At 59.1% G+C, this 23,062-nt stretch overlaps 1 protein-coding gene across 1 annotated transcript in view; it reads left to right on the top strand.

Moving 5' to 3' along the window:
- Nucleotides 1-13,624, top strand: part of CACNA1I (calcium voltage-gated channel subunit alpha1 I) — a 116,474-nt gene extending 102,850 nt beyond the window's left edge. The window contains exons 29-37 of the mRNA XM_035721872.1: nt 758-828; nt 3,525-3,603; nt 4,294-4,415; nt 4,838-5,176; nt 5,400-5,546; nt 5,943-6,065; nt 7,644-7,809; nt 9,029-9,228; nt 10,217-13,624. Of these exons, the coding sequence (XP_035577765.1) occupies nt 758-828; nt 3,525-3,603; nt 4,294-4,415; nt 4,838-5,176; nt 5,400-5,546; nt 5,943-6,065; nt 7,644-7,809; nt 9,029-9,228; nt 10,217-10,849 (1,880 nt within the window). The 3' untranslated portion in view covers nt 10,850-13,624. The remainder of the gene's footprint in view (nt 1-757; nt 829-3,524; nt 3,604-4,293; nt 4,416-4,837; nt 5,177-5,399; nt 5,547-5,942; nt 6,066-7,643; nt 7,810-9,028; nt 9,229-10,216) is intronic.
- The last annotated feature ends 9,438 nt before the right edge of the window (nt 13,625-23,062 follow it).

Here is a 23,062-nt window from a genome sequence, read left to right as displayed (position 1 = left end):
CATCCAGGAGGAGCACACACCAGCCACACACGCTTGCCCCATGTGTACACATTGATGCGCCCCTGTCCACAGACCGCTCTGTACAGCACATTGCTCCCCCGCCTCCTTATAACACCATGACCCATGTGGACCAGTCTCAGGTTGGGATGAAAGGAACTCAGGGCAGCTGGGAAGACACCGGGAAGTAACTCTAGTTCCTAACGGGCATGTGTCCAACATTGGCTGGGACACACAGTCTTCAATGCTTCTTATAACCTTCGCTTCCCCCAGAAGCTCCCCCCTCACCCTGAAGGTGGGCCTGCACTCCTTTCACAAACCTCCCGCCTCAGTGCTGGCTCGGGTGCCTCTTGCTCTCTTGCTCCTCCACCTGCAACAGCTTGAAGCCTCCAGGTTCCCAGGTGGGGAGGGTGTGGAGAAATTCAGCTCAGAACACTGGGGCCCTCTTTATTTAGCCCAGAGGGAAGGGAGAGATGTGGGCACTCAGGTACCTTGGTCTTATCACGGTGAATTATGTGCTCACGGACACACTTTGGTCCCACTGTGTGCGTGTGCCCTCCTCTCGGACACCCGCACCTTGTGCATGCATGTCTTTGTGCACACCCTTGTTCAGCAGCACCCACGTTCTTACGGTGTGGCATCACAGAGCTGTCCCCTTTGCTCACACACTCCTCTGGCTTCTCCCTTTTCCTCCTCACTTACGCACGCGCACACACCAACTGCCCTGGGCTGAGTGGGCCGGGCTGGGTCTCGCCCACAGTGCTGAAGCTGTTGAAAATGGCCACGGGGATGCGGGCCCTCCTGGACACGGTGGTGCAAGCTCTGCCCCAGGTAAGAGCTCTTCCTTCTGGCGGCCTGCCTGGCTGTCACTGGTATCTCACAGGCCCTGACGTCCCTTCTCCAGCCTGCCCAGAGCCGGGGCTGAATCCTGTTTCCAGAGACATGGTTTGAGCCCGGGGCTGTGACAGAGGGAAAGGGCCCCCTCTGCCTCTTTCTTCCCGACTTTAAGTGCTCACAGTGCCTGCTCTCTGAGCTGGCTCTGAGCTGGGCTCTGAGGACCCCTATCCAGCCCTCAGGAGTCTCCAGGCTAGTGGGAAGGCCAGATGCCTCCGGGCAATGTGGGGAGGAGGGGAGGGGTCCTGACACTCCTTGGGGAAATCAGGGAAGAAGACAGGGGACTCGAGGTGGCTCGGCAGAAGGAGGTGGTAATGTGAATGGGAGGTTCAGATGTGACCTGTTTAGTGGGGATAGCATGACACCCTGACCTGGGTGGAAACCCTAGGAAGTAGGAAAGCACCGCACTCCCCACCCCCATCCCACTGGCCAGTGGAAGGGAGAGAGGATCGGGGCCGTAGAGGGTGCATCTTTCATCCTCCTGGGAAATCCGCAATCTCAGTCCTCCCCTCCCCCACTGTCCTGACCCCTTAGGGCTCCCCTTCTCCCTCCCCTCAGGGTGGCCTCTGCTCTGAGGCGAGTCTCATACACATTCATTTATTCATGATGACTCATCTAGTCTCCAGGAATTTTAGGCATCTTAAAATAAAGGGCATGAATCCAGCACGGTAAAAACGAGGATAAAAGATTAACAGCCCTGGGAAGGTGGCAGCAAAGCTCATTCTCTCGGGGACACGGGCTAAGGATGCTAACGAGGTCCACTCTTACTGCGAGCGTCCCAGCAGCCTCCTTACAAAGGGAAAGCGACACGGCTCTCATCAGGTCTGGAGGGAAAGCAAGCAGGGGTGTTCATTCAAAAAGATGGGGTTCTTCCTAACATGAAATCCCTTCGGAGGAATCTGTCACACGGAGATGCCCAGGAGGTCCCAGCTTCAAGTAGGAAACAGGATAGTAATTACAGTCACATCAGCACTTCAAGAGATGTGCATGCCAAGTACTATGTAGCATGGGGGACTTACCCTCAGAATCTGTTAGCTGTCATATGGACATTGGACATTTTCTCCATTCTGTGTGAAGTGCTATGAAAATGACACTTCCCACCAGGATCTGCCCCCTGCAGAGGGAGGAGGCAACAAGGAAGGCTTCCCAGAGGAGGTGACTTGTGACCTGGGCTTTGAGGGTGGGGCAGAGGCATTTACCAGGTGGAGACAGAGAAAGGGTCTTCCCTGCAGAGGGAACAGAATATGCGAATGGAGTCTGATTTCTGCATGGCTGGAGTCTGGGGTGGGAAGGTTAGGCTGGGAGGGAGTCCACGGGGCTAGGTCACAAAGGGCTTTGATGTCAGGACAGCAAACTCGGGCTTTATCCTGTAGGCAGCGGGCATCATCAGTGGAAAGGAAGGCCTCAAGCAGAGCTGCCTTTTAGGAGTGGCTTGCAGGAGAGGTTGGAGGCAGGGAGGCCAACGAGGAGGCTGCTGCAGATGTGCAGGCTCTGGGAGATGCTGAGGGTGGAAGAAGGGACTGATGGGGAAGGTGAGGTCCACCCTGGTTAAGAAGCGCTGCTCACCGGCCCTGCAGAGGGTGGGAAGCTGACCTGAGGGCCAGGGCTCTGCTCACTCCCTGGTTTTGTAGGTGCTCAGTAAGTGCTTGTACCGTTAATGACCAGAGCATCTTTTAATTAGTCAGACACTATTGGTATGAATGTACGACAGCTCAGAAGGAAATCCTCCTCTAGAGCAGAGAAGCATTAGGAAGTTGTGGTTAACATGGTTTACTTTTCAACAATTAATGCAAACCCTCAGCTGAATCTGTTCATGCAGGCCTTCTGAGGGTTCCAGGAGTTACTCCATTTCTAGGGCAAGAATATGCTTGAGCCTTATCTTATCCATAGCATGAGTTACAGGTGGTCTTCTGCGTATGGATGAATTTGAAATAGGTTTATAATCTGGGACATTTTGTTCCCACAAGAGCAGTGGGATGGGGGTGGCTGGGTTTGCAGGAAGCTTCCGGGGCTCACAATCCTGTGTGATTCCTCTGCTCACTTCCCTCCATGGCCAGGGCGCGCTGGCCGGAGGAGGCAGATCCGACTTAATCCAGCCATGTGCCTCCTTTCAAGGACGTCTCAGCCCAGCAGAGGACAGTGACAGGGACCCACGGGTTATGCTCCCACTGTCAGACTGCGTCCCGGAGGGATCCAGGCAGGCTTTGTGGAGGAAGCAGCACTGTTGCCGAGAGCCCCATCCCTCGCTCTCTGCATTCGTTCGTGGGATGTGGTCTACTACACGCTTGTGTGGAGGAGCGATTGTGCTCATGGGGTCAGCCTGCTGCGTTTGAATCCCAGTCCTCCCACTTACTAGCTGTGTGACCTCGGGCAAGTCACTTCACCACTCAGTGTGTGTCTTTCTCATCTTGAGAATGGGGTAACACGTAGTTCATAGATCGTCATGTGGAGTGAGCGAGCTCATGAATCAGAAGTGCTTGAAACCAGCGGCTCAGGGGAAAGGCTCTGCCCGCATTTTGTTATTCTGTGCCACGTGCTGGACCTGGCCTCCCCCCGGGGGCCGCTGCGGGGTAGCAGCAGCCCTGGGCACAAAGCCTGACCCTCAGGCTGGCCCCACCCGCTTTTCCCCACAGGTGGGCAACCTGGGTCTTCTCTTCATGCTGCTCTTCTTTATCTACGCCGCCCTGGGCGTGGAGCTGTTTGGCAAGCTGGGTGAGTGACTCCCCAAGCAGGCCTGGGCTGGCGAGGGGGTGGACCGGGCCTGGAGGAGGGCCTTAGCGGGGTGGGGAGGCTGGAGACATCAGCAGAGTGTCACATCAGGGTCTCTGTATTGGGGAGATGCCCCCACAGCAGGCCCGTGTGGTGACGGAGGGGTGACCCTTAGCCATCGGCGCCCTCCCCCGGGATAGGTAGTAGCTTTTGAGAGATGCTAGCTCGGATCCACCTGCATATGGTAGGCCTGTGCAGCGGACCTCAGCTGTCTGACTTCCCCAGGATGCCCCCCCTCTGGCCCCATGTGCCAGTGCCCATCCTGAGCCAGCACCACCTCAGCGAGCAGAGCGGGCAGGGCACAGGCTGAGGGCAACGCAGCCCATGCTGAGCCAGCCCTGCACAGGGTTGGTTTCAGAAAGCCAGGCTCCCTTGGGGGCTGGCCCTCACCCCTGCATCCTTTCTCTCAGGACCTGATACACGAGTGAGGGGAGGAGCCAGGCTTGCCAGAGTCTGAGTGCTGGCTTGTGTGCCCCTCCCTGAGCCTCAGTTTCTCCATCTGTGGGCTGAGCACAGTCCACACGCACCTCCAAGGATTGGGGATCCTGAGATGAGGCTGGGAGGCCCTGGTGCAGGGCGGGCCGGGCAGGGGACTCTGCAGTGGGACAGGGCTGACCTCTTCTCGCCTTTCAGTCTGCAATGATGAGAATCCATGTGAGGGCATGAGCCGGCATGCCACTTTTGAGAATTTCGGCATGGCCTTCCTCACGCTCTTCCAGGTCTCCACCGGCGACAACTGGAATGGGATCATGAAGGTACCCGTGGGCAGGCTGGGGAGGGAGCAAGCAGGCTGTGTTCTGGGGGCCAGGGTCCTGACGGCTAGGGCTCCCGCCCAGCGCTCTGCTGCACACCGGAGGGGAGTACAGGGCAGCGGGAAGCCGAGGGACCTGCCTGGGGCTCAAGCCCAGCGAGGTGGAGATGAGCCCAGAAAGCGTCCTCTGTCGACCCCTAACTGCCACTCTGGAATCAGTGCTCGGATTCTTGGGGACCCGCCTAGGGTCAGAGGGGAACTTGGGGCCCACAGCCCAGGGCCAGGGGTTGCAGGCCCCGCTCCTCCTCGCGCAGGCGGAGGCTCCCTGGCTCTGTGTGGCCCACAGCCCGGCCGGGGCAGGGCGGGGCTCACGGAGGGCGGGGCTCCGGAGACGAGCCCCTCACTGAGCCTCGGCCCCGGGCGCAGGACACGTTGCGGGACTGCACCCACGATGAGCGCAGCTGCCTGAGCAGCCTGCAGTTTGTGTCGCCGCTGTACTTCGTCAGCTTCGTGCTCACGGCCCAGTTCGTGCTCATCAACGTGGTGGTGGCCGTGCTCATGAAGCACCTGGACGACAGCAACAAGGAGGCCCAGGAGGACGCTGAGATGGACGCCGAGCTGGAGCTCGAGATGGCCCACGGTCTGGGTCCCAGCCCGCGGCCGCCCGCCAGCTCCCCGGGGGCACCTGGCCGGGGCCCGGGCGGGGCGGGCGGCGGGGGCGACGCCGAGGGCCGCCTGTGCCGGCGCTGCTACTCTCCGGCCCAGGTGGGCAGGGGTGCAGAGGGCGGCACCACGGGGCTGGAGGGGCAGCTGGGCCTCCGAGGCCTCAGGCGGAGACCCGGGTCGTTTTGGGCCCCGCCCTGCGCAGCTCCGTTGCAGGTTGAAGGGGTGACCCTGTGACGAGGGGGTTGGGCCCCGCCCACCCCGCAGTCCCCCCCGGACCCGGCCGATAATCCCGCCTGTCCCCACCCCGTCCCCGTCCGCCTAGGAGAACCTGTGGCTGGACAGCGTCTCTTTAATCATCAAGGACTCCTTGGAGGGGGAGCTGACCATCATCGACAACCTGTCTGGCTCCATCTTCCATCACTACTCCTCGCCTGCCGGCTGTGAGAAGTGTCACCACGACAAGCAAGAGGTAATGGCAGCCTTGGAGGGAGCTGGCACCTCGTGGCGGGGGCCGTGTGAAGCCTGGTAGGGGCCAGCCCAAGGGAAGAGCCTGGGCCAACTTGACCAAGGCTGATTAGCTTCGAGGAGTGCTGGGCCTGGGGGCAAGTGGGCCAGCTTGGGAGGTCATAGTCCACGGCAATGAGGCTGCCCTCGGGCCCAGCCCCAGCCTAGCACCGTGCTGACTGTGACACCATCATGTTGTCCCGCACCCCCTGCCCAGACGGGGCCCCCTGGGCGTGGTGGCATAGTGTCCGTGCTCAGCAGATCTGTGCCCCTCTAACCACCTGCCTGTGTCTTTCTGGAGGACCAGGCCTGCCCCATCCCAGCCCCCGGGGTGACCTGGGGTGGCCACCTCTCCCTGCAGGTGCAGCTGGCCGAGACGGAGGCCTTCTCCCTGAACTCAGACAAGTCCTCCTCCATCCTGCTGGGTGATGACCTGAGTCTTGAGGACCCCACAGCCTGCCCACTCGGCCGCAAAGACAGCAGGGTGAGCGGTCCCAGTGGGCTAGTGGGGCTGTCCTTGTAGGCTGACACTGCTTCTTCACAGTGCACCAAAATTTAAGCGGCACCTGCTGTGTGGCAGGCTCTTTTTTCCTGTTGGTCAGATGAGGGCAGTGGGGCTCAGAGAGGTGGAGTGATTGACCTGAAGTCACACAGCAACAGGCCCTGCCAGGGCCCCAGTCGTGGCATTCAGTGGCCTCAGCCACTCCTTGTTTCTTTGGATATTTTTTATCCATCTGATGGGGGTTGTCCCACGCAGGACAAACTCACGGTGGGGCGGGGCGGGGAGGGGGGGCTTGAGGCTGAAGAGAATGGAGGAGAGTGGCACTAGATGCAAGCACCTACTGTGTGCCAGTTACTTGCACTCAGTGTGTCTGTCTCCCCGCTGTTGGCATTAGGGATGATTTGGCCCCATTTAGCACCTGAGTAAATGCGGGCTCTGAGGCATGAAGCGGCTTGCTCACCTCACACAGCTGGAATGGCAGAACAGGGGTGCCAGCCCTGGGGCTGGTCCCCAAGCTCTGCCCCTGAGGTGGGCCGTCTCAGGAGGCCTGGAGACCCGGAAGGGCCACTGTGTTCACGTGGCAGACTTAAGGCAGTCTGGGCACATGGCAGACTGTGTCTGCCACTGGGCTGGTGACCTCAAGGCCAAGAGGAGCTGTGGAGGGGGAGGGCACTGCCTGGCCTGAGGTAGGAATGCGGTGGCCCTGCCTGTGAGAGCCTCTTTCCCCTAGACTGCAGGGCAGCCTGGGTCTGGCACCACCGTCCCCCGGGGCTGTCCTCCATCAATCCCCTCCCTGCCCTCTGCATCCCCTCCCCTGACAGCTGGTAGCTCCTGTAACCCCCCTCCCAGCCCCTTCCTGCCTCTCCCTGCACCCCCGTGCTCTTCCACACAGGAGGTTGGCATGCCCCGTTTCTGGGGCCTGGTTGGGCCTCAGCGGGTGTGGTTGGGTTTTATTCTAGACTCAGAGAGCAAGTCATAGGGGGTCCATCTGCCTTGGAAGGGGTCCCTGAGGCAGCTCTGGAGGAGTCTGCTGGGCAGGGGTCACCTTGGGCTGCAGGCTGAGGAAAGGCTGGGCCCAGGGAGTGCTGGAAGGACTGCCAGGGAGCTTCGGGGTGCCAGACCCAGGAAGGAGGGCTTACTCTCTCATTTATGTTTGTGAATGGTGTGTGGCTCAGCAAAGGGAAGGGACCTGCCCACCATCCTGCTCACAGGGAAGCCCCTGTCGCCGCTCCACCTATCTTCTGATACCTTCACCAACCTGGACTTGACTTTCGCGCTGGGCCTGGGGTCTGTACCAGGCACTTGGCTACAGAGACAAGGAAGACCCTTGGGATCTCAGGGCCAGGCGAGGAGTGAGCAGGAAACTGCAACCTGCCTGGGACACCAGAGAGGGCTTCCTGGAGGTGGGGCCCTTTCACCTGGGTTTTGGAAGATGACCATTGTTGGCCAGGTGGAAGAGGCGAGGAGAGGGCCATCTTGGACAATGAGAGTGGCCCGAGCAAAGGGCTGTGGAGCAGGGACGTAAAGCCCACCACCCTAACCCGCCTCCCTTTCCTGCAGGGTGAGCCAGACACAACTGAGCCCATGCACCCAGGAGAGGTGGGCGAATGCTTCTTCCCTTTGTCCAACACGGCTGCCTCATCAGATCCTGAGACTGTCCTGTGGGAGAGTGAGGCGGTCCCGTCCAACCCCGTCCGGTCCTGGCTGAAACAGGAGAGCAACCGAGGTGAGGGGGGAGCCCCCACCAGCTCCCCACAGCCCCGATCTCTGGCGGCTGTTTCAGAGGGGCTGGCTGAGTGTTTTTCTTAGTGTCTCTGCCCAGACAATTGTATTGAGTCCAGAAAGAACCAGATGGTTAACGGACAATAAAAGATGGAACTCTCAGGTCTGATATAACAATGATAAAAGATCAAGAGCCAGATAATACCAAGAGGTGAGATAATAATTATCTAGCAAGCTGGTCTATTGGGAGATTCATGCTGAACTCCTGGGAGCTGCAGTGAAAAGGGAAACGGGTCACACAGACCTCTCATTAAGCAGAAGAAAAACTGCCAGATTATTGTATTTTTCTAGAGCTGAATTTGAGAGGTGTTTATCCCACAGATCTTCATACAAGGTGATTCTGAACAACAGAAAGCCTGTTGTAAAATGTCCTGAAATTTATCCTTCGGCCCTACCCTCAGCACCCTATGTTCGTGCCTTGGGCTGTGGCTGGGCTGTGGGCAGAGGACAGAGGACCTAGTTCCCTTGTTCATCACTCGGGCTCACCTTCACTTCCAGTCCTCTTGGAGGGTGATGGGAATCTGGTTCCATAGCACTGGCTGGGGAAGAGAGCAGAGAGATGAGCTTAGCAGTAGAGAGACCTCCCAAGACCCTGAGCCCACCCCAGGTACTTTCTGGAAGGCCTGGCATTGAGGCCCTTCCAGGTGCTGGGGGTGGAGTGGCTTTTCTAAGGACTCTCCCTAAAGCCAATGGCCTTGGTGGCTGAGGTGCCAAGACCCCGGACTTCCTGGACCAGAGTCAGGGCGCAGGACCCAAGAGCCATTCTGACTGAATAAAATCCCATCCTCTTTAGTTAACCATTCATTTGTGTATTCCTTAAATAATAAGACGACATAGAACAGGAACCCCTCCTCCCCCCGCTGGGGACATTCAAGCTATCCAGCCTGGGGTCCCTGTTTCAAAGAGGAAGGAACCCAGGGGTCCTTGAGCCTGGGTCCACTGGCCCCAAAAGCTTGTCTTTGCCCAGTGGCCAGGAATCAGAGTGGCTGGCTCAGTATTTCTTTCTGGCTTTCGCAATGGAGATGCCAACTCTCAGAGAGGGAGACTTAGCCACGGTTTCACAACCAATTTGTTAGGAAGCCCTGTGCTTGCTGGCTTGAACGTACCTGCCAGGGGCCCATCAGCCCGAGCCCCCTCCCCAGCCCCCTCTTCTCCCTCCCCAGCTGCACCCCCAAGGCCCTTCTCCCCGGATGCCTCCAGCCCACTCCTGCCCATGCCTGCGGAGTTCTTCCATCCTGCCGTGTCTGCCAGCCAGAAAGGGCAGGAGAAGGGCCCTGGCACTGGGACCCTCCCCAAGATCGCCCTGCAGGGCTCCTGGGCATCCCTGCGGTCGCCGAGTGTCAACTGCAGCCTCCTCCGGCAGGTATGGGCACCTCCCCGTCTCCAGGAGCTTTCCTGCTGGGGAACATCTGAGTGGGGCCCTTGATGTCCAGGTAGAGATGGAGGGGCAGGTCTGGCGGATGGGAGGTCTGGCCTACAGGGCCCCCTGTACTGCACTGGTCAGGGCTGCCTCCTGGGCATGCAAAGGGCACGGAGTGCAGAGCAGAAAGGCCACGCAGAGCCAACAGCCCCACGCTGTGGGTGGGGTACCAGGGCTCAGGGAGAAGCAGGAGCTACCCCAGCTCCCACCGTTATGGCAGAAGCAGAGCTGGGCCCAGAGCTAGTCCAACTGCTGGTCCCACCTATGTGCCAGGCTGTGTGCGAGGCTCGGAGGCTACAGCGGGCAACAGAGTACAAAGTCCCTGTCTCACGGCTTACAATGTACTGTTCAGTGTATGTGTTGCAGGGGTGTGAGAGGAGAGATGGTAAGCCAAAATAAATCCATAAAAAGCAGTCTATTTGAGAGTGATACATGGTAGGGAGAACATTGCCCCGGGAAGGGGCTATGCGGGGAGCAGTTCCAGGCTCTGGGAAGGCAGTGAGGGGTGAGGTACGTGGATGTCTGGGGAAGAGATTTCCAGGCAGCAGTGGCCAGGGCTGGGGGGCCCTGGGGGGAGGGGGACAAGGGGGAGGGAGGCTGGTGGGAAGAACGGTCCCAGAGGGCTGGAATGGGGTCCTCAGGCCACCGTGTGAGTGTTGAAGTGAGACCACCGGGGAGCGGGATAGGGCCGGGAGCGCAGGAGGAGGCCACTGCCAGTGACCACCGTGTGGGCCACCCAGAAGCTCGGCCGGGTGGTGGTGTAGTGGAGGGGAGAAGCAGTGCGGTCCTGGGTGTATTCTGAAGGGAGTTCCTGAGGGATCGGAGGAGCTGCATGTGCCTGCCCGTGTCTCTGGGAGGGACAGCCTGCCCCAGCGGTGGGACCGGGACCAGGGGACACCCACCCGACCGCCGCCCCCCTCCCCCACCCCAGGCCACAGGGAGCGACACGTCGCTGGAGGCCAGCCGCAGCAGCTCGGCGGGCAGCCTGCAGACCACGCTGGAGGACAGCCTGACCCTGAGCGACAGTCCCCGGCGCGCCCTGGGGCCCCCCGCCCCCTCCCTGGGCCCCCGAGCCGGCCTGTCGCCCGCAGCCCGCCGCCGCCTCAGCCTGCGGGGCCGGGGCCTGTTCAGCCTGCGCGGACTGCGGGCGCACCAGCGCAGCCACAGCAGCGGGGGCTCCACCAGCCCGGGCTGCACCCACCACGACTCCATGGACCCCTCGGACGAGGAGGGCGCGGGCGGCCGGGGCGGCGCGGGCGGCGGGGGCGCGGGCAGCGAGCACTCGGAGACGCTCAGCAGCCTGTCGCTCACGTCCCTGTTCGGCCCGCCGCCCCCGCCGCCGGGGCTCACGCCCGCCCGCAGGTTCAGCAGCACCAGCAGCCTGGCCGCCGGCCCCGGCCCCGGCCGCCCGCGCGCCCCCGCCCGGCCCCGCGGCCTGGCCCGGAGCCCCTCCTGGGCCGCGGAGCTCAGCAAGGACGCGGGCGGCGCCCCCTCGGCGCCCGAGCCGCAGCCGGCCCCGGGAGAGCTGCAGCCGGGGGACGCGGCGAGCAAGAGGAAGAGATGAAGGCTGCGGGGGCCCAGCCGGACGCCCCGTCTCACCTTCTTTTACCTCAGGAGCCAGGCGGGCAGGCAGCAATACTTTGGCCACAACCTGGGCGTCGCGCAGGGGGCCAGCCAGCGCCGGGCCGCCGAGAGGGTGGGCTTGAGCAGGGTCTGGGTTAGCCGAGGCTCGGCCGTGCCCCCGGCCGTGGCCCCCAGCCGTGGTCCTTCCCGTGCATATACATATACATATATATATGCATATATATAGAGAGACAGACATATATATTTATTTTTTTTACTGAGAGCTTATGATTTCCAGAAAGTGCTAAAGTTGGGGGGGGTGTGGGGGGGTGCGGGCTGGCTCCCCGACAGGGCTTTTGCCTGATGCTTAGGACCCAGGCCAGACCTACCTACCCCAGGGCAGGTGGTCCAACTGGGGTGTCAGCAGCTGAGCTTCTTGGTATCTCCCCTGGGCTGGGAGTACCTTGTGAGATGCTCTCAGGCCTCTGAAGTTCCTGTGGCTGGGGAGACAGGCTCAGAAGAGGTGAAATTCAGGGTGTGTTTTTTTTTTCCCCCAAAACACCGCTAAGATCCTCCCCCCACGTTTTGGGGTGTCTGTCTTGTTCCTGACTGTCTAGTTGTTGTGAACAGTCTTTTGTAGATGCCCCAGAGCACACTCTTAGTCAACCAGTTAGATGTCTTTCTTTAGGAAAATCAGGGGTGAATAGTTGTAATTTCTTAGGGCAGGGGTGGGGGTGGAGGGCAGCTCCAAGGCTGGGCAGGGGGCTCAGCCAGTAGGCAGGGCACTTCCAGGGGTAGGGGGGGTCTGCCATGGCTTTGCCCCCTAGGGAGGCTGAGGGCAGGCATGGAGGCAGCAGGAGAGAGGAAGGGTAAAGGGTACGGAGCAGGGCATGCAGATGCTTGGAAGTCAAGAGTACCTGCCTGGTCCGTGCTGGTCAGGCTGCTCCGTGGGCGCCCTGGGCTAATGCAGTGGTGGTGGTTACTTACACCCTTTATCTATCCTCCAGGTGGGCCCTGAGCCATGGTCATTCCGAGAGTTCGTGCTCCCCCGTGGCCCCTGAGAAGGTCTGCCCCCTCCAGTGGAATTCAGGGGAAAGCAGACTCAATAATTGATTCTAAGCAGGGGTGGGGGTACCTGCCTAGCCCTGGGACCAACCTCGCTCCCCTACCGCCACCACTTTCCCAAGCTGCAGATCAGGTTTCACTCTAGCAGTGCTTCCCAAATGGGTTCACAGATGGGAATTTTTTCTTTGAATAGTTATGCATTTATTTCAGTATTTATTAGGAAATAAACAGTACATTGAACCCATGATTTCACGGACATTGCTTAGGTCAAGGGGAAGTCTTCAAAAGTGAGCGGATTTCAGGTCACTCTAAAGAAGTGGTAGAGGCGGTCTGCAGGCAGGTGGAGTCCTAGGGTGGGGAATGCTACAAGTTTGGGAGGCGCTACACTTTCAGCAATAACTGGGCCCTTTGCCTTTGTGAGATCTTCTCAGATGGCTTCAGTGGGGCCCTGCAGAGGGGGCCTCGTCCTGGGTCCCAAACCCTGACCTTAAAGAACTTGCCTTCGGGCTAGGCTGGCGAGTGGTCCTGGGGGGGGGGTTGGCTGCTTGCATGGGCTCCGGGTACCTTCTGGGCTTTTGGGGCCTGGGCACTGCGGCAGAGGGAGGAGGCAGCGAGTGACTCAGGCTTTGTGGTCTGCAGAGCCCTGCCTTCTGGAGCTGGTGCGGGGAGTGGGGAAGGGTGAGCAGGCCCACTTCCCACAGGAGGAAATTGAGGCCTGGAGGGGTTGAAGTGGCCAGCTCAGGATGCCTCAGTGCCCCGGAGTTCTGCAGGGGGCCAGAACCTGGGTATGTGGGGTATGAAAAAGTGCACCCTGTGGTCAGAAGGGGTGGGTTCAGAAGGCGAAAGCTGTGTGTGAGTCTGCCGGCACCGTGGAGCTGGGCCAGCGTGGTGGTCAGACCTGTCAGCTCTTGGGCCTCTGGAGCTTGGCTCTCCTCCCCTAGAAGTGCAGATGGTGGGCCGCTGCGCGGATACCAGGGTGATGCCCGAGCCCTGAGCCCCCTCCCGGGTTGGCAGCCAGGAGGGTTGTCAGAGCCCCCCTCTCAGGGAGCAGCTGGACCTGGGGTCCTGTCCTCTAATGGTCCTGGCGGCTCTTCAGCCCGGTCGGGTCCCAAGCTGCCTGCTCCCGCGAGCCTTGTGCTGGCTTCCCTTGCCGTGCTGTTTTGGGATGGGGGTGCTTATCCGGGGAAGAGGAGGGCAACGGTAGCTCTGCCTCACCGTCCCTCCCAGTACGGCCCTGGGCCCGAGGCGTGGTGGCTGGAGCGGAAGCTGTGTGCACGTTAGGTGTGCTGGTCAGCACGTTCCTGGGGGGATGTGTGTGCTGGAACCCGGAAGAGGGGCATGGGACTTGGAAAGACCGAGTAGAGGACAGATTGGGGTTCAAGGGGTTGGCCTCTGACACCTGTCAACAGTGTCCATTTTCTGGGCCTGGGTGTCCTCTTAATGTGCTCGGTAGCCCCGAGCAGTGTGCAATGCTGTTCCAGGCACAGACCAGGGAAGTGATGTTCCGGTGTCACCAGGTGACAGGTGCCTGGGCAGGGAACACACCCTGGTGTGTCCCACATGAAGCCATCCCTTTATCCTCAACCTTGTGGCCCCAGAATGAGCAGACGCATGGGAAGGGCGGTCTAGGCAAAGGGACTGGCCCCAGCAGAGCCGAGCAGGACAGAGCAGGGTGTGTCTAGAGGTGGGAACAGCTGAAGGTAGAGGGAAGCTTGCTCAGGGGTGGGAGGGGCTGTGGCCGAGGGAGGGGGGGGTTATTCCCAGGGGGCTCCAGATGCTGTTCCCAGGCACTGGGCTTTGTTTCTGGGAGCTACAGGAGTTAGGGGGTGAGGGAAGCCATGGTCGGCTGGCTAGGACAAGCCAAAATGGATGAGGGTTGGCTGAATGGCCCCTCTGCCCTCCTGATCCTGTGACCCGTTCATCGCAAAAGCACAAACGTACCCTAACTCACACAGATGTGGCCCCAGGGAGAGTGGGGAACTCGGTGCGGGACACCCCAATCCATCTGTTTGCAGTGCCGTATGGAGTGGTGGTTGGCAGGCACCTCGGCATCTGCACAGATGGACCCAAGACCTGATGGGGCCGTGGCCTGCCCTGGCCGGACCCTCTTCCTGTCCCCTGCCCAGACTTCTCTGTACCTGGCAGCTCCCTAAAGGATGAAGTGTGCACAGTACCAGCCCGTTGGCCTGTCTTCCTCCTAGATCCTTCCCCTGGAACCTTTGTTTCTAGGGCCACCTCCGGCCCTTTTTGCTGCGCTGTGTAAGGGCTTAGGGTCTTAGAAGCCGCTCTTTAGCCCAGATACACATACTCTCTTTGTCTTTGTGCAATAATCGGTGTTCTTGGTGGAGCCTGGTCTTGGCTAGGGCCTGGGGAGGAGGCAGAGGCTGCCACCTCCAGGAAGTCCTCAGCCCAACCCCACCGCCGTGACTATCGCACTCAGAGTGGCTGTACAGTTTCTGTGGTGTGAATGAACTTCTCTCCTAGTTGCTGACGGCGCTGGTCCCTGCTGGCCCAGATGGCCCGGGCATGGAGAAACCAAGTGGTAGCTGCCACCATGTGGTTTGGAATAAAAACCCAGAAGCCTATTTCAGAAATTTTCCATGTGCCTGTGCTGTTCTTTCTTTTACAGGGTGGGGGCTGAGCTGGGGGTTTCCCGGAATGGGTTGGTGAGAGGTTCTCCATCATGCTCCAGCTGTGGGGCTTAGGGTGTCTGGGACCTAGAAAAATATCCCATGGAGGATCTTCTCAGGGCTGGGGTCTGCTGGGCTGGGGAAGAGGCAGACCCTGGCTCTCACACTCGGGTTCGGTAGCTAAGATGCTGGGCCTGTGTGGGAGGGTCACACAGGAGTAATAATTGACTCACTTTTGGCGCTGCTAACAGAATTCACATAGTGGGTATTATTAGGACTCTCTTGGCTGCAAAGGACAAAAGCCCAACTTGAATGAGCTTAAGAATAAAAGAAAAAAAGAGCCAGAGAGAGAGAGAGAAAGAAGGAAAAGAGAGGAAAGAAAAAAACAAACAATTTAGTGGTTCAAGAGATGGTGTTGGCTTTAGGTGTAGTTGGGTCAAGTGCTCCAACTATGTTACTAGGACACAGTCTCTCTTCACCTCTTGGATCTGCTTCCTTCTACATTTACTCCCCTCCTCTCCTAGTGGCCTCTGGCAACCCAGGCTTAGGGTCCGTCTACCCATCCCCCCATGAATGAAAGCTTCCCTCCCTGACAGTCCGGCCAAGTCCATGGACTCTCATCAGTTGACTTGGGTATGTGCCACTGAGATGCCACGCTCTGATCGGCCAGGCCTGAACTCTGGGATCCAGGGTTGGGGATGATGCACCTGCCTAAGAGCAGGAAAGGGACAAAATGCCCGAGGAAGATTGCTGTGAGCTTGCTGGGAGGAGGGAATACACGGGGCCTGGGCTTTTGTCCCTGGGAAGGGCCGCTGTCATTGCTGCCCTCCTACGTGAGGCAAGAAGCCCAGAGAGGTCCAGACACTGGGCATCAGCGGGCTGTGAGAGCAGAACAGCCCAGCTGGTGGCTGGAGGGCCTGCCCATCCCCCCCAGTCTCGTCTGGGACTCTCGTCACCTTTGCCCCCTTATGTGTCCTTTCTCTCCTCCTCAGGGGTGCGGCTGGGCAGGGACATGGGGTACCTCGGGATCAGGTATGAGCTCCCGGGCCGCACCTCCATCCCTGAGGCCCCGCCCACTCCGAGCCAAGGCCACCCTTTGTCCTCTCACCGCTGTGCTCCTCGTCTTTGTCTAGTGATCCCTTTCTGGCGGCTGCTGCCACTCTTGGAGCTAATCAGGAAATCACCATCCAGGTTCCTCAGAGGGACGCGGACACTCTGCTCCAGGCGAGTGCCATCCTGCTCAGAGCCCTGGGCTTTCCTGCTCCGGGTGTCTCAGGGGGATGCCTTAGAGGCCTTTCTACTGGGGTGGCGGGGTGGGGGGCGTCTGCCTTCCTGTAGACAAAGCAGTGGGGCGTCGGGAGAGAGGCTAGAGCTGGAGGCTCGTGCACACCCAGCGTGTGTACCTGCTGCGGTGCCCAGATCCATGACAGCAGGCCTGGCCCCAGCTCCTGGGCCGCCCGCCTCACCCAGACAGGGATCGTACCCCCATTTTCACATGAGAAAGCGGGGCAGGGCAGGCCCTCTGCAGAGCAGGCCAGGGCCCGAGTCCAAGTGTGGCCCAGGCCTGTCTGAACCACGTGGCCCTGGGCCAGCCAGCTACCCACCTGAGCCTCCTTCCTCACCTGTGATGCCTGGTTTCGCCGCCCAGCTGGGGATCTGGGGCCAAGAGCTCCCCGTGGAGCCCTGGCTCCTGGGGAGATCCCCTGGTTCCAGCTCCTCCTCTCCCAGCCTCTTGAGACAGAGCTGCTGGACTCCCCCACCTGGCACCTCAGACTCCACGTATCCTGCCCTCTGCTGTCTTTTCCAGGACTTTCCCTCCCTCTGAGGACCACCCGTGTGCTGCCCACCCCACACCTCTACCCCCAGCCCAGGCCTCTCTCTCTGCCTGTCACCCTGCCCTGCTGCCTGCCAGAGGGCGGGCCCAGGTCTGGGTCGGGAGAGGCAGGTGTGTAGGGCCCCGCTCAGCTGACAGACCAGAGGCCTCCGGCACGCCCTGGCTTCGTTCCCCCCGCTAATCCTTGTGAGGATGCCAAGGTGACTAACAGTAGCTCGTGGGTCCTGAGCCAGCTGGGCGCTGGGGCCAGTGTGGCCCTGCCTGTCGTTCCTTCCACGTGGGCCCCGCCCATGGTGCCCGGGCCCCACTGCTCGTGTGACCAGTGTTGGGGGACACAGGCCTTGTGGTGGTCGCCCCTTGGCTGAGTGAGCACCCGCTTTACTCTCTCTGTCCCAAGTCTGTCTAAACACTGCCTTGGCCCTGAACACCTGAGCCTCTACCCAGTGCTCTGTAGGACCAGGCCCACCTGCTAGCCTCACCTGTTCCCTTTCTCCCCTTCCCCTGGCTAACTCTCACTTACTCCAGGCCTCATTTCAAATGTCACTTCTTCCAGGAAGCCTCCCCTGCTGCTCCATGGCTTTGTCTGTTTCCTGACTGAGCCCCAGCCGCAGGGAGTGACCACAGCCCCTCCTCCCGGCCCAGAGCTTGGTGCCAGGCTGAGCCGCAGCAAATGTCAGCTATGTGCTTATGTTTTAGGAGCAGAAGAGATTTTGAAAACCAGCTAAACCCTTCCCTCATTCTCTACCAGAGGCAACTGAGGCACAGAGAGACAGAATGGTGTGCTCTGGGTCACACGGGGAGGTGGTGCCAGGGGTGACCGTCACCTGTATGGCCCCGCCTCCCTCCAGAGCCGCTGGGGCCCTGGGGAGCCAAGCGCTGCTTTGTTTTCTTCTCCCTTACCCGTTAGTAATGGGATTAAAAGCAAGTTGCTGCCAAGGAGAGAGAATGACTTAAAAACAACAACCACCTAAGAACACTTTAAGGGAATGAAAAACTTCAGCCATCAGCCTTTTTACTTCGACCTGAATTCATGAATTTTAACCAAACAGGCACTGGCATGTTAGGTATTAATGTATGTACCATTATGCAAAACAACTCTTATGGCTGTAATGAAAATTAGATTCTGACTCGGTGGTGGCGTTCCAGGAGGGAGGCCTCCTCTGGTTTCCAGCGCTGTGTGACCTCGGATTGCCGTTGCCATGGGAACGTGGCTGCCTCGGGACTGTATGGGCAGGAGGTTGGTCCTGTGAGGAAGGGCGGCTGACGAGGCTGTTTCCTGGACAGAGGCAGCCCTGAGCCTCAGAGGACAGTGGCCAGGTCGCCGACAGTGGGAGGTGGCGGGGTGGGCAAGCACGGCAAACCCACAGTGCCCCCAGGCCACCTTCAGAAGGTATTTGTTGAGCACCTGCTACGTGCGAGGCCCGCGTCAGGTGCCGGGGTGTAGTGGCAGGTCCTGGCCCCCGTGAGCCAGCGTCTCAGCGCGGGGGACGTATCATAAAGAGCAAACAGACACACGAGCGAGGCTGTCTCAGAGCCCAGCCAGTGCCAGGAAGGCAACGGAGCAGGTGATGTGTGTGACAGGGAGGGCCTGGGGGGGGGGGTCCTTCCACCCGGGTGGTCAGGGGTGGTCCCTTGGGGAAAGAGTCCAGTGAGCCAAGGCCTGAAGGAGGAGAGGGACATAGCCATGCGGAGGCGTCAGCGACCCTTCAGGCAGGAGGGTGGACAGATGATGTAGGACTCATGGTTAAATTTGAATTTCACAGTTAAATTTTAAGCTGCGAATAATTTTTTTAGTGAAAGTGTGCCATACTGGGGACATACGCTAAAAAGTAATCTGTTGTTTATCTGAAATTTGAACTTTTATTGGCTGAATCTGGCAAGCCTATCAGAGCGGGGAAGAGACCCGCCCGGGCCGTGGGCGGTAGAGGTGGGCCGCACCCCGCCCACACGCCTGCCCTGGTCGCCCTGGAAGGCTGCTCACTGTCCCCCTGCCAGGGCCCCTCGGGTCTCTGCGCCGGGAAACACCCTCTGATCCTGCCACTCCAGGCTGTCCCCACGCTCCGCTCTCACTCAGCTCCTCCCTGTGTTTTTAAATGAGCCACGTATATTTTTGTATTGTGGTAAAATACACCTAAAACTTACCATTGTAACCATGTTTGAGTTTACACTCATTAGCACTCAAACGATGTTGTGCAACGGGCACCACCATCTATCTCCAAAACTGTTCATTCTCCCAAAGTGAACCCGTCCCCGGCAGACAGCAACGCCATGCCCCCTCCCCCGCCCCCACTCTGCTTTCTGTCTCTATGAACTTGATGCCTCCAGGAACCACACAGAAGTGCAATCACCTGCGGTTCGTCCTTTTGCAACTGGCTTACTTCACCGAGCATCACGTCCTCCAGGTCCACCCGTGGTTGGACCACGTGCCCGTTTACTTCCGTTTTACGGCTGAGTGATCACGGGCCGGCCCGGACCAGGTTCTGGTTCTTTGCTGAGGGACACCTGAGTGTTTCCACCTTCGGCTGCGAGGAGTCAGGCTGCCGTGCTCACGGGCGCGCAGACGTCGGCTCGAGTCCCCGCGTTCAGGGTTTTGGGTGCGCGGCCAGGAGTGGGATCGCGTGGTCAGTCCATGTCCAGTCGTTTGAGGAGCTGCCCTGCTGTTTCCGCAGCCACTGCACCATTTTGTACCCCGCGGAGCTCCTAGCTTGGATGTGAGGCCGGGCAAATACTAGGAGAGCTCACCAATGGGGTTTTTGGCTTCCTTCCCCCCCTTTCCATTCTCCTCCCTGTCTTTTTGGCACTCTCTTGCCTCAGGGGAGGTGTGTGGCTTTCCCTGATGGTGCTCCACACTTCCTGGCTTTTATTTCCAAAAGCCCAAAGGGGAGCTCGGTGAGTTTTTGGGGAGGGAGGAAGGCAGAGGGGAGGCAGGAGGCACGCTTGGCCCCTCCAGCAGGTGAGTGCTGAGCTCCACGCGGGTGGGGACTGGGGCCCAAGGGGAGTGGCCATGGGGAGCATCCTCCTGGCCAAGAACCACCAGTCTAGAAAGGCTGAGGCCACGGGCCCGCAGTCAAGGGGCAGAGGATCCACCTGGCATGGGGGACAGCCGCAAAATGACTGGGTTGATTCTGGGAGAACAGAGAGGTGGTACTTCATGTCTCTGAGCTCCTGGGCCGAGACACCTCCCTCCACACCCGTCATGCTGACACGTCCATCCTGAGGCGGGTGGCAGCTCCCGACGGGCTGTGCCCTCTTCCCAGGGGCTCAGGTCTCATCAGCCCCCCACCCCGCGCAGCTGCCTGGGGACCCCAAGCCAGCTCCTGCTGCCCGTGGCAGGGCAGGGGGCCAGGCTGGTGGCTTCTGGGGTCTCCTTATCTTCAGGCCAAGACGTAAGCCCCTGGAGGATGTGGCAGCAGGAGCCGGGTGCTGGAGGGAGGTCCCCCCCCAGGGGCTGCAGCTGACATTCTCTGTCCACTTCATTTCAGTCTCTTCCTACCCTTGTCCTTGTGGTGTCTCTGCTGTTTGCTCCTCCCTCTCTGTCTGTGTCTCTCTGTCCATCTGTCTCTCTGGCTGGCCCTCTGATCCTCTGCTGCCTTCCCTGGCCACTTCTGTCCTATTTACAGTAACAGAAAGCGCACCTTGGGCCGAGCCCCCAGTCCAGGCTCTCTGAGCCCGCAGTCCCTGGCAGGGAGCCTGCGCTCCTCTCCAGCTAGGCCGGGGGCGAGTCACAGACCAGACCTAGTTCTGGGCTCTTTGTCCTCATATGGGGCATTTGTGTCTTGCCTCCTGTATCTCCTGTGAAGGTAAGGGCACTCGGGATGAGAGTCCCTCCTGCCATCAGCCCACTGAGCGACCATGGCCCAGAGTCACCCACCCTGGGCCAATGAAGGGACAGCCCCCGTGCCGGTGCTGAAAAGGACGAGCAGTCTCTTGGACAAATAGAGCCATCAGGACTTGCCAGCTAAAAGTAGGAGGGGGTCAGCTCCTCACCCCCACCCCAGGGCACCCCGATTGGGGTGGTCCCCATAAGCATTCTTCCTGGGAGGAAGGCAGAGGCACAGGTCAGGACCTCCAGGCCCTGGTCAGCTTTGGGTGAGGGAGGAGCAACTTCCTACAGGGGCCTCGGTGAGGGACACAGACCCAAGTGGGGCACCGGGGTCACCTCCCTGAGCCAGATGTGCGTTTGGAGAGGGCTGCCACGAAGGCCCATCTGGCTGGCATTGGGCGGGCCGTGGTGTCCCTCCTGAGAGTGCTGAAGGCAGCTTGTCGGCTGGTTCACAAAGACCCTGCCTCCTGGTCCCCAGGGTGTGTAATGCCCTCCCCTCGAGTGTGGGCTGGACCCAATGACTTCTTCCCAATGAATAGCAAATGTAACGGGAGGTCACTTCTTCAGCCAAATGCTCTCCCACCTGAGCTAGTTCAGCTGGGTGGCAGGGCTCGCTCCGGGGGATGTCATTCTGAGAGGTGGTCACAAAGAGCTTCTGGCTTCCACCGAGCAGGTCCCCTCTTGTCCCACACCACTTACTTCCCCTGATGAGAACCGGCTGCCGTGTTGTGAGCTGCCCTATGGAGAGGCCGCCCGACAAGGAATTGAAAGGTGCCTTCCTCTGGCCATCATCCCGGGGGGGGATGAGGCCCCCAGTGCAACAAGCCTCGGGGAACTGAGCCTGCCAACAGCCACTTGAGTGAGCTTGGAAGCAGGTCTCCCTCCATCGAGCCTGGAAGTGAGCCTGCAGCCCCAGCCAATGAGCCGGTTGCGGCTATAGGGACCGGAGGACCAAGTCAAGCCTTCAGAAACAGTGAAATCATAAATGTGTTGTTTTAAGCGGCTGAACTTCGCAGTAATTTGTCATGTAGCCATTGGTAATGGATCCAGGTACATACTGCACTGCGTTACGAAGTCGTGTCTTCTAGTATGGGAAATTCTACTACAGGCAAATTACTCTAATGTGGAAAAAAATCAGAACAGTGGTTGCCTCCTGGGAGTAGAGGTGGGACTGATTGACAAGGGTCATGAGGGATCTTTCTGGGATGATGGTAATGTCTTCTGTTCTGACGCGGGTTTATGCGACACGGGTATGTGCCTTTGTCAACATTCAAATGACTTTCAAGATTTGTGCATTTCATTATATGTAAATTTCACATCCAAAACAGTAGATGCTAAAGGATTTAGGGGGAAGTGGACTGATGTCTTTAATTTGCTTTGAAATGCATCAAAAAATAAGGTAGATCCATGGGTAGATATTGATAAAGCAAGGATGATTCAATGTAAATGGTAGAATTCTACCCTTATAGTATATGGGCGTTCCCTAAAAATTCTTCGACTTTGCTGTGTGTGTGAAATTTTCATAGTAAAATGTTGGAAAAAAATCACTTGTTTAGCAAATACAAAGTGCTTCATGGGAGAAAATTTGAATAATAGCGTGTGGCTCGATAGTAACTCTAATCAAGGTTGGTTTTGTACGAGGTACCCGATGGGGCTCTTTCATGGGCATGACTTCATTTCATTCTTATAGCCAGTGTGCAAGAAAGCAATGATGCTTCCGAACTTACAGATGGGGAAACCGAGGCATGGGGGAGCCACTCCATCAGGGTCCCTCAGTGAGCAAGCGGCAGAGCTGGGATTTGCCCAGGTCTGAGTGCTCAGAAGGGTAGAATTGTGTCAGCCTGGGGGTGTCCTTTCTCTCTGTGCCTCTGTTTCCCAGTCTCTGATGTGGAGATGCAAACTGCCTTGTGGATGAAATCAGGTAACAGCGGCTAAGTTTTTCAAGGTGCTATCTTACGCAGGCTCCGCGTTGTAGCTGCGAGAAGCTTGTGGACACTTGGGCACGTGGACTTCACCTCTGTACCCTGCTTCCTCCACCAGAGCAGGTGCACAGCAGGGGTGGCCGGGAGGCGCCGTTTGGCTCAGCCTGCCCTCCCTGAGAGGCTGGACTCCTCTCTTCCGGGTCCGTGGCTCAGATGCCTGCCCGGGGCTCCTGGGTGCCTCACTCCCATGTGGTGGGGTCCCGCATGTGGAGGTGAAGATGCCTCACCGCCCACTGGGTTCCATGGGGGCCTCGCCTCTGTCCTTTCTTTCACAGGGGCGAGGGCTGCTCAGGCCGTCCGCAGCCCTGGCCTGAGAAGAAGACCTCTGGGCTCCTGCTCTTAAAAGTATCAATGAGGCACAGGAAACACTTCCCTGAGTGCACCAGTCCCCACAAATATGCATTTAAGCCCATGTTTCAGCCAGTTCAGAGAATCGGGAGAGGACAACAGCATGGCCCATGACTCTGCTGTTTCCCCCCACTTGAAATTCCTCCCCACCCCCCACGCCCCCAAAATAACGTTCGTTGTTGCGTGTCCCATGTCCCCACAGGCTTCTCCAGGCAGGGACAGAGGAAGGGATAAGAGGCCCACCTGCAGGGGCTGACCCAGGGACCGGAAGCTGGTCATGCATTTCTGGTGTACCTGGGGCTTTTCAGCCCTTCGCCCTCACGTCAGCTTGGAGAAGTGGGTGTCATGGTTCCCACTTCTGTGGTCAAGGAGGTGGAGGCTCAGAGAGGCAGCGTGACCTGCCCGGGGCCCACCACCAGGACTCCCAGCCCCGATGAGCCAATGCTAAGGGCTTTGTTCTTTCTGGCTGGTTCTGCGGGTCCTAAGGAGAATGTAAATGAAAAGAAACCATCCTTCCCAGGTGTCTGTGGGC

The sequence above is a fragment of the Zalophus californianus genome, chromosome 9 (assembly GCF_009762305.2).
Source record: "Zalophus californianus isolate mZalCal1 chromosome 9, mZalCal1.pri.v2, whole genome shotgun sequence".
NCBI classification, from domain to species: Eukaryota; Metazoa; Chordata; class Mammalia; order Carnivora; family Otariidae; genus Zalophus; species Zalophus californianus.
This window is presented reverse-complemented; position numbering and strand designations above follow the sequence as displayed.